The sequence below is a fragment of the Mytilus trossulus genome, chromosome 1, assembly GCF_036588685.1.
Source record: "Mytilus trossulus isolate FHL-02 chromosome 1, PNRI_Mtr1.1.1.hap1, whole genome shotgun sequence".
Lineage (NCBI taxonomy): Eukaryota > Metazoa > Mollusca > Bivalvia > Mytilida > Mytilidae > Mytilus > Mytilus trossulus.
The window spans coordinates 340,615-350,995 of NC_086373.1; the positions used below are offsets into that span (position 1 = coordinate 340,615).

The window sequence follows — 10,381 nt, forward strand, 5'->3', positions numbered from 1 at the left end:
GTATACCCTTCATGAGCACCTGAGAATATCACCGTTTTTTTACAATTTTGATGGGGTTTCGTGTTGCTCAGTTTTTAGTTTTCTATGTTGTATTTTGTATACTGAAGCTTTTTTTTCCTTTGCCTTAGCGTTGTCGGTTTATTATCTTATGCGTTTGAACATTTTTTTAATATCTTTTGCATTTCTTAAAAGAAAGATCGCGACGCTGTGTCGTATTATTACCATTAGGGATAGGAACATAATACCCAGCAACGGAAGAAACCGACTTTGTTCTCATTCCTATATAATAAAACATCATTTAAAGGTAAAACCGCAACAAAATTTAAGTCTTTGATTTGAGATAAATCGCATTCACGACCTTCCACACACGAATGTAGAATGGTACAATAAAACCATTTGCTTGTAGATATACGTTTAAAGAAGAGATGTTTGGTCGTTGACAGTGTTAAACTATAATATGTAATTCACTTTATTCTGCGGTAGTACTAAAACGTATAAGATGTTCCGAATAATAAAACGAATTCAGCGTTAATTAGATATGCTGATATACTAACGTCGTTATTATTCTGTTTATATCGACCCCGAAAATAATATTGGCTCAGTAATAACCTATTTATCTCTGACAGATAAAACTTTAGAAAGTTTTTATTCAATGTTATTGGTTGGTGTAAAAGCTTCATCAACGTTAATTTGATTGTCAGTAGTATTAGCTTGACCATTATGATCCTGATGGCTACTATTAATGTCAACGGTCAGTTGCTTTATATCTTCTTGTGAAAGCTTTGTCACACCATTTTGATCCTGATGGCTACTAATAATGTCAACGGTCAGTAGCTTCAAATCTTCTTGTGAAAGTTTTGTCAAACCATTTTGATCTTGATGGCTACTATTAATGTCAACGGTCAGCTTATTTATATCATTTTGCGAAGTCTTTAAATCGTCTTGTAAATGCTTATCATCATCTTGTGAAAGCTTTATATTGTCTTGTGGCGGCTTATCGCCATCCTGTGAAAGCTTTATATTGTCTTGTGAGGGCTTATCATCATCTTGTGAAAGCTTTCTATCGTCTTGTGAAGGCTTATCATCATCTTGTGAAAGCTTTAAATCGTCTTGGGAAGACTTATCGCTATCTTCTGAGAGCTTTATATCGTCTAGTAAAGGCTTTTCATCATCTTGTGAACCCTTTATATCGTCTTGTGAAGGCTTATCATCATCTTGTGAAAGCTTTATATCGTCTTGTTGCGGCTTATCATCATCATGTGAAAGCACTATATCTTCATGTGAAGGCTTATCATCATCTTGTGAGCGCTTTATATCGTCTAGTAAAGGCTTATCAACATCTTGTGAACGCTTTATATCGTCTTGTGGCGGCATATCGCCATCTTGTGAACGCTTTATATCCTCCTGTAAAGGCGTTATTACATCTTCGTTTTGTTTTTCTTTATCTAAATTTCCCATTTGTTCAGGATCCGACACATGACTCTTAAAACTGCTTGTAAAACTCGCTAATCTTACTAGAAATGAGCCCTTTCTCCTTTTTCTTTTTCTTATGAATTTTGTTATTTTAACTAAGACTTCGCGCCTGAACAGTATATATACCCACGGATCTAGAATCTGATTCAGAGTGGCTAATCTCAGCGTTATAAGATCTGTCCTCCTGTCGATTTTGATAACACCTGTTGAGTTGATTATTATTCGAATCTGAAAAACAGAATCAGGCTGAAATTATATACTAGTAAGCTTATAAATTATAAGTTAAATAAATTATTCGAATCTGAAAAACAGAATCAGGCTGAAATTATATACTAGTAAGCTTATAAATTATAAGTTAAATAAACTTTGGACAATTATATTGGTTTTCCTCGTTTTTTCGATGATATGGTCAGAACAGCTTAATAATATTTGCTATATCTTATTTGAGATTTCATATTTTGAAAATAACACAATTGAAATATCTGAAAGCAATGGACTTGTCGTTATAAATGAACAAACAACTGGGGAAAAATCATTTGAATTACTTAACAATTCTTATACTCAAAATTCGAAAGTATAAAATAAATAATGTTTATAAAATGATCGTTCTAAATAGAATCTTATATTAATACTTCAAGTGATATTAGATGTACCATGGGTTTAAGCTTTGAAATTCTTTACTGATTTGATATTAACGTTCGTCATTGTCTATAGCCAGAGATAAGTCTACACTTGGATTCAATTTCAATAATTATTTCTAGTTGCGTGTTTTTTTTCAAAATCTATGAAGTTTAGATATCAAAGTATATAGCTATAGATTTTCACTAAAAAAGGAAACACAAACAAGAAGATATTAAAAAGTACTCTAGATTGTGTCATCGTGAAATATCAATTGTATCTGGTATAAAGTTACGTGTATGTGTAGGAAGTCAATATAATTATGAAACCGTTATCACAAAGAATAAACTTTTATAATTCACAAGGGTCTGGTGTAATAAGAAAAAGTAATCGAATAATTGTCCTTCTATGAAGCCTATAATTTAACCAAACCATGATTTCAACGGATTATGCTTTGGGGAATGATGTAAACCAATCTCGAAAATTAAAACCTTAAATTTTGATTTGCAATTATTTGATTGGCCATTGTTCTCAAACCAGGAATAGAAAAGATATATCAGTTTATTTAGATAACAATGTACACTGTAGGACTATATATATATGTCACGGAATCTCGCGTGTTCATGACAGTGACACTGTTTTATTTTCATTTATCTAAAAAACAGAAATAATAATAAAATGAGTAAGACGAAGGTGCCACATGTGGAGCAGGATTTGCCTACCCTGCCGGAGCACCCGAGATCAGCCCCAGTTCTGGGTGGGGTTCTCGTTGCTTTGTCTTCAGTTTTCTATGTTGTGTATTTTGTACATAACACTGAAAGAAAAACTTTTCATGAATCGAATGGTGTATGGAACAAGAAATTTGAGAATGAATTGACAGAGAAATAAGGGTTTTGAGCGGAGAGGTGAAAAAAGTAGTTGGGTACCTACTCGTAAATTATGGGTCTTTCCAATGATAGAAACACGTGCCTGTGCCACCAGAACCCGTATGACTTGAATGTAAGCAACTATTGGTTATTATTATAACTCATTCATAGATACCAGGACTAAATTAGTATATACGCCAGACGCGCGTTTCGTCTACAAAAGACTCATCAGTGACGCTCGAATCCAAAAAAGTTAAAAAGGCCAAATAAAGTACGAAGTTGAAGAGCATTGAGAACCAAAATTCCTAAAAGTTTTGCCAAATACAGCTAAGGTAATCTATGCCTGAGGTAGAAAAGCCTTAGTTTAAAAAAAATAAATTGTAAACAGTAAATTTATAAATATAACCATATCAACACATGTTTCTTCAATGAAAAATACCAATACTGTACACTGTACATCTGGTTTATTACAAAACAATTAACGATGAACAAATATAGTAGACTGCTACCATTGACAACCATTGCATTGCATACAGTAACGCGTTACTTATGACAAACGTTAAATTTTATTTCGGATTTCGCTTTCGGGAAGGGAAATGAAAATTAAACAGTAGAATAGAATGTATTATTTGTACAGTATTATAGTATTTTGAATTATTATCATGAAATAAAATTTACTTATAAATTTTTGTACATTCGTTATCAAAATTTTGTTTTATTGAATTTTATAGATTTTTTTTTGTCTTTTATGTTATTAACATTTTAGCTCACTTTTTCCAAAAGGCAAATAAACTATAATAAACGCGCGACCGCCGTCCGTTAAGTTTTACAAAAAATAATTTGAACTAGACAGTTTGGCCACACACTTTATTAAATTATCTAGTTCTTATTTTGTAATTTTCTGATCATTCCACTTGTCATCAAACATGGCCACATGCCTAAAACTATAGGAGTGAAGTGTAAGTTTTGTCTTTTATAATGTATTCGATGTAGATATTGTAGATATAGCTAATCCTACCGTAGCAAAAAAGAAAAAAAATGTCGAAATCTACCTTCTGTTTATTGCAACCAAACCTGTCGATCGGTTCTTATAGGATTATTCTATCAAATGACGTTTATTTAATTTACTTAATTTGTTTGTCTGCAAGAAACTATGAATTGCAAAAATCTTTAGCAAGACAAGGTCTACAAATGATTGAGCATCATTGATAGAACCCTAAAAGGCAGTAATTTTTCACAAAATGTCGATTTGTTTTTTCCCAACGTTTGCATGGCCTTTTTTTTTAGGTTATTATCTTGAAAACAATAACAGATAATGAGAAAACTCTAAGAACAAACAATAAACAGCAGGAATATATCTTCAAATTTGATAACATGGTTGGAAAAAACAATTAAGAGTCAACATGTCTTCAATTTTAGACAGGAGCCTGTAGTTCAGTGGTTGTCCTTCCATGTTTGTTCATTTGTTTTTCCAAAATTTATTTGTTATTAATTAGGTCGCTAGATTTTTCATTTGAATTGTTTTATATTTTATTGGGGGTTCTGTTGTAGCCATTTCTCATTGTTGAAGGCCGCACGATTGCCTACAATTACTTAAATCCACTTCATCTGAACTTTAGCGGATAGATGTCTCTTTGGCAAACATACCAGGAGTCAATTTCAAAAATAACTTTTGACTAAGATTGATCGTAAGTATACTGATTAGTTCATGACTTAGGACAAATCTTAGGTTTTTTTTTTGTGAAATCGACTCTAGATCTCCTTATTTTTAAAGTGTTTCTATACAATATCAATTTCATCACCTTTTCTTATTGTTTCTTGTGCAATCCTATGATCATTTAAGCTACTTACTACAATGGCGGATCCGGTGGAGGGGATTAGACCCCCTTTTTACGATCAATTCATTTGAAAGGGGATATTTATTTGGAACCGTTCTATCTCCTGGGTCGGAACCCCTTTTTAAAATGGCTGGATCCGCCCCTGAATTAAATAGATAAATACACATTTTAGAATGGAGGTACAGACAATCACCGACAAGGTTCTTGAAGCCATTCCATAGGATAAGTATGTTTCAATGACAAAGAATAAAACCATTCTTATCAATATTGAAACATGTACATCATCACAAACTCTGAGTTGGCCAACTTTTTGTTTTTGCTAATAGTCATATCTTATATGGTTCTTTTATGCTTCCCCTGGGATGATCTGGCATCATTTATATCAAGAAATATTCGATAATAATTAAATGAGAAGTTCGTTCACATCAAATATATTCCTGTGAGTAATTCTTACATGACATTAACATCTCGACATTGCTAGTGAACACATCAGAATCATTATCTCAAACATATAAAAGTATATGTTTTGTGATGGGTAGCACAATATACACTCAAGAATTATCAAACCCTACATAATTTCATAAATCAACTTAAAACTATCCAAAAAGTAAGAGAAAAGGATGGCTGGTATTGAACTAAGTAAACATTTTAAAGAGATGTGGCATATGAATGTCGAAATGACAATACGTTGAAATAAAGAGGACGTAGAAACTTATTGGAAGACCAATACAGATCAATACAGTATAGTCGGTTTTATAAGCCAACAACCTGAAGAATATAAAACAATTCAATTGAGAAAATAATAAGCCTAATTAATAACAACACAATTTGCGAACAAAATTAAATATATGAATCAACGACAATCACTTAACTATACAGACTCCTGATATAACATGGGGCAGTCACATAAAGATGGAGGGGAGGATAAACTAGAGTAAAAGTGTTTGAAGGCGCCAACCATTTAACCTTCTCTAACCTTGGACAGTGATGTTATAGTACTACAATATAATTACACACCATGGCGTTACAAGATTGAAGCATATCAAACCAAATAAATATTTTATATAGATTAGACCGTTGGTTTTCCCGTTTGAATGGTTTTACACTAGTAATTTTGGGGCCCTTTATAGCTTGTTGTTCGGTGTGAGCCAAGGCTCCGTGTTGAAGGCCGTACTTTAACCTATAATGGTTTAATTTTTAAATTGTTATTTGGATGGAGAGTTGTCTCATTGGCACTCACACCACATCTTCCTATATCTATGTACACTTTAAAGGGATGTAGAAACCACCTAGACAAAAAACATTGAAATATGACTTTTCCTGGTTTCATCAATTGATAAAATTGTAATATTGAAATAATTATTCTCTGTTAGGACTGTTTGCAGTCGTTTTTTTCGATTAAATTTTGTAAAAATTAGCACGCAGACATCGCTTATAGAATAGTGTCTACCTCAATTGCGATTTTATGCATTCAATCTTTTCCCTTGGTTGGAAATAGATTTCACGAGTGCAAAGAATGTCCAGTTATAAATAATTACATTAAATATATGTTTCAGAAAAATCTATTATTTTGATTGGATAACAACGCTTGTGTGTCATTCTAAAATTCACCTTCATATCCCAATGAACAGTTTAACATTTATGATGACACGTGCTATCACAAAAAAAAGTGCAAAGGTTATCTAAATATTAACTAGTGATAAAAATCGATTTTTCATGGTCATAGCGAAAAAATGATATTATAAGTATATAAGTATTGAATGTTTCAAAGGGTTGTAAAAGCGTTGACTGTGTGCACATTTTTAGAATGAAGCACGTGCTTCGGACAACGTTTTTACACCCCAATGAATTTACAACAAGAAGCATTCAATTCTTAAATAAAACGATGCTTTCCACATTTATTATTCTATGACATGAAACAGACCTAGAAAAATCGCCATTAAATTTATATTGTGCAATGCTTTGTCCCTGCCTATTTATATCATGACAATATCTGTGGTTTATATCCGGTAACATAACTATCCGCAGCCTTGGGAGGTAATCTAGATGGTTGATAAGATATGGTGCCTAGTATTTATCTACTCACGAATGCTGTTACTTATAGATTATCGTTGATTATCTCAACGAGATTGATTTTCTCGCTTGAGCTGGTACAGCGAAAGTGAGAAAAGCAATCGAGTTGAGGTGACCAATGATAATCTGTTTATCGCTATTTTACCTGTGACGACGTCGTCAATTTCAATGTCAATTTCGTTAGCAACGCCACGTGGCTCCTTAGTTTCTAGCAATAATTTTTCCATATCAAGCGAGAAGCATGATATGAAAATTATCACAAAAAAAGATCAAAGGAAAAATGCACAAAATAGCGATAATAACGGTTAAGTGAATTGTAACGTTTCCTTTTTTCTAATTTTGGTAAATATTTCACAGTATCTAATAGGCAATTAAACAGTCATGTTCAGACAGGATGATGGTAATGATTTGAAAGATTATGTCTCCCCTTTAAACATTGATCTAATAAATGAGACTTGACACAGGGGTAAAATCTCTTTGTTCTTACTGTTCAATAATCTGGATAATGCACAGCAAAGGTGTGCATTAACTACCTAAAATATACTGCACAGTTCAAATCAAAGGGACGTTGTTCTATAAGATAAAAAAAATATCAACGTGTGAATCGATACTAAAAACAATATTGATAATGCTAAAAAACTATACTCTGTCCAAACCAAGGCTGAACGACCAATTCGCCCCACCCCGAATCCGCCATCTGCCTTAAAATAACGACAAAGTTGAACTTTGTACAAACATCGTAGTTTCAAATAGGAAAAACGAAAGGTTTGTTATTCCTTATCTATTGTATCTAACCTGGGAAATAAAATACTTCATCATATGTTGTGTACAACGTAAATCTTAAATCAGTGTTTTAAAGTCAGAAAGATAGTTAAAACATTTTTTGGTAATTTCTACCAAAAAAAGAAATGTATCTAAGCTCCTACGTAGTTCGGGTTAATTAGGGTCACACGAGCCGTGCAGATTAAATCCCATATACCGACTTGATTGGTCAATAACTTTAACTTAATCATTAAACATTGAATAAATTTGATATATAATTAAAGGTATGTAAAAGATGTGGCGTATTTGTCAGTTATACAGTCACCAAACAGCACTGAAAATTGTAAATCTTACCATAAATGGTGTCCAGCAAATAGCAAACGTAGCAAATATAGCCACTAAGAACACAGTTATATAAATATCTGTCCTTGCACGTGCGGATTTACTACTAATACTCCCACGCCGAGCATGGCTTCTCTTCCCATGAGTCAAAGCTACTATCACAAGTATGTTCAGAATAGCAGTCATTAAAATTACACCTAATCCAATTGAAGCGTAAAAGTATGAGAATATCTGATCTTCAATAGTGTTTCCAAAAAAGTTGAAAAAGCACCAAGTTCCGGGAAACTGTTTTATATTATGTCCAAGTCCTACAAGCGGCAAGCATGCCACTAACACTGACCCGATCCATATCCCGACAATGATTATGTTAACGATTGTATCTTTGTTCCACTGACTATATTTAAATGGAAATGTAATAGCCAGGTATCTATCTAGTGCCATGGCTCCCACAAATACTACCGTGGCAACTCCTGCAAAGGTCAGCATGAATGATAGATAATGACAAAGTGGTTGTCCGCCAACCCAAACAAGATCATTGTCATAAACGGCAAACGCCACTGGAGATGTTGTCAAAATACCGAAAAGATCTGTCATTGCTAAAGCTGTTACGAACCTGTAAAACACGTTCCATTTATGACTTTTTGATGCTTTAAAAAGAAAAAATATTGCTATGATGTTTCCTGTGACACCAAGAGTAAAAGTAACTGCTGACGGGATCGGTGAAGGTTTGGCTAAAAATGACTTCACTGTTAAATTGGTGTCTTTCACATTTGGAATACTGGTGTACGAGAAATTTTCCATTTTAATATATGGTCATATACTGCTTTCTAAAAGTCCTATTACATCCTATTTAAGGGTGGTGTATCCGTTCAATTGTACACTATACTTCCCTAATCTAGTTTGTTTCACTGGCAGGAAAAGAAACACAATAAAACACTGACATTTTTTTACGATTTCCTGTTTACAAATTAATTTTACGCATCTTTTTTTCCAAAAAAAATAACGTTCACATGTTTGTCCATAAATACTTTATCTCGTCAGAAATCTGTCAACTAGGTGATCAAATTGTTGAATAAAACCATAAGAAAAATACTTTTCAGTAAACTTTTTTCACATCAACTGCAATTTTCTACAGTCAAAAAGCGTTGTCTTTTTAACATAGTCTATTAACTGTATACTAATAATGTTGCATTTGTACTCCTATGAGAGACATAATGACACTAAATTCTCGTCTTTCTATGTCAGAGTGTTGATGTTCGACTATTGGAACAATAACCAATACTCTAAGTCTATCCAGAACACTGTGCTAAGCTATAAACGATAACTGGTCATTGATTTTGTAATTAATCCCGAGTTATGTATGATTATCAACGAAAAATCCAGGTTTGAATAAATACGAACGGATCATGTTCTTTGCTTATGTAGTTCGATATAGCAATTAGTGTTGAAAATGATCATGATTAGTACATTGGAGTATTTTTAACGAGAAAACATTTGTGTTGTTAATTATTTCTTTTCGTAATTATAACTAATGGTATAGCAGATATTTTCAGCTAACACTTATCATAACATTAAAGAAAAATGTATTTGAAGATCACAGATGCTGTCCTCATTTAAGACGAAAGAACGTTATAGGTTATTATTGAAAATTTTGAAGGTGTTATTTCTAGAATAATATAATATAGCTGTCCCATAAATTTAATGTTTTTTGCACTTGATGATACAAGCCAAAACTGTTTCAATGAAAATGTTGAAAACAGCATATCGTAGCCCTGCTGATTGTTACATAAGCAAATTAATTCATTAGTTTCAATTTGATGTTTTTCTTGTTTCAACACTAATCTGTTTTTTTAATTATTGAATAGGCAAACAACATTTTTTTGCATTCATATAATATGTCATGATAAAGTTTTAGGTTAAATGAAGCTTGAAATTCCATAATTTAAACATATTGTTAGGGAGAAAGAATATTGAAAAAAACCGCGTGTTTTTCACATTGAATATCCATCGGCATGTTTGGTAAATATGATTTACGAGGAAATATTGGAATCGATTGGTTGTTATTCAATAAATACAGTGTTTATATGAGATAAACTACATCAGGTCTACTTTTCTGACAGCTTTCGAGAAACATGAGTAACATTCAAGAGGAGATATGAACAATCTAAGTAAAATATCAACTATTATTATACTTCACGTTAAAATGTCATATTTTGATTGGCTAAGACGAGGGTGTCAATTTACTCTATCACATGGCTGAGCAGGTGACAATTTTTTTTAATGTTACCCTCTCGTCTAAACCAATCATAAATGAACAATTCAAAGAACAATGAATTGAATTTACACCAAGGAATTAAGTAAATACAATGCTTAAGTTCTACGTTTTGTCTCAGATTTTATTATCGACTG

At 32.5% G+C, this 10,381-nt stretch overlaps 1 protein-coding gene across 1 annotated transcript; it reads right to left on the minus strand.

The window, feature by feature from the left end:
* Nucleotides 1-598: 598 nt before the first annotated feature.
* On the minus strand, nt 599-9,419 carry LOC134711854 (histamine H2 receptor-like). Its single transcript, XM_063572793.1, has 2 exons — nt 7,985-9,419; nt 599-1,701 (listed from the first exon to the last, which is right to left on the minus strand). Exons 1-2 carry the CDS (start codon nt 8,771-8,773, stop codon nt 646-648), a joined length of 1,845 nt encoding a protein of 614 aa, XP_063428863.1. The 5' UTR covers nt 8,774-9,419; the 3' UTR covers nt 599-645.
* Between the last annotated feature and the right edge of the window lie 962 nt (nt 9,420-10,381).

What these genes read in the sequence shown, in the direction of transcription:
- LOC134711854 (XM_063572793.1), bottom strand. Translation starts at nt 8,773, where the DNA reads ATGGAAAATTTCTCGTACACCAGTATTCCAAATGTGAAAGACACCAAT. An exon ending in TTTGCTGGACACCATTTATG is followed by an intron (nt 1,702 to 7,984) that starts GTAAGATTTACA and finishes TCTGTTTTTCAG; the next exon opens with ATTCGAATAATAATCAACTC.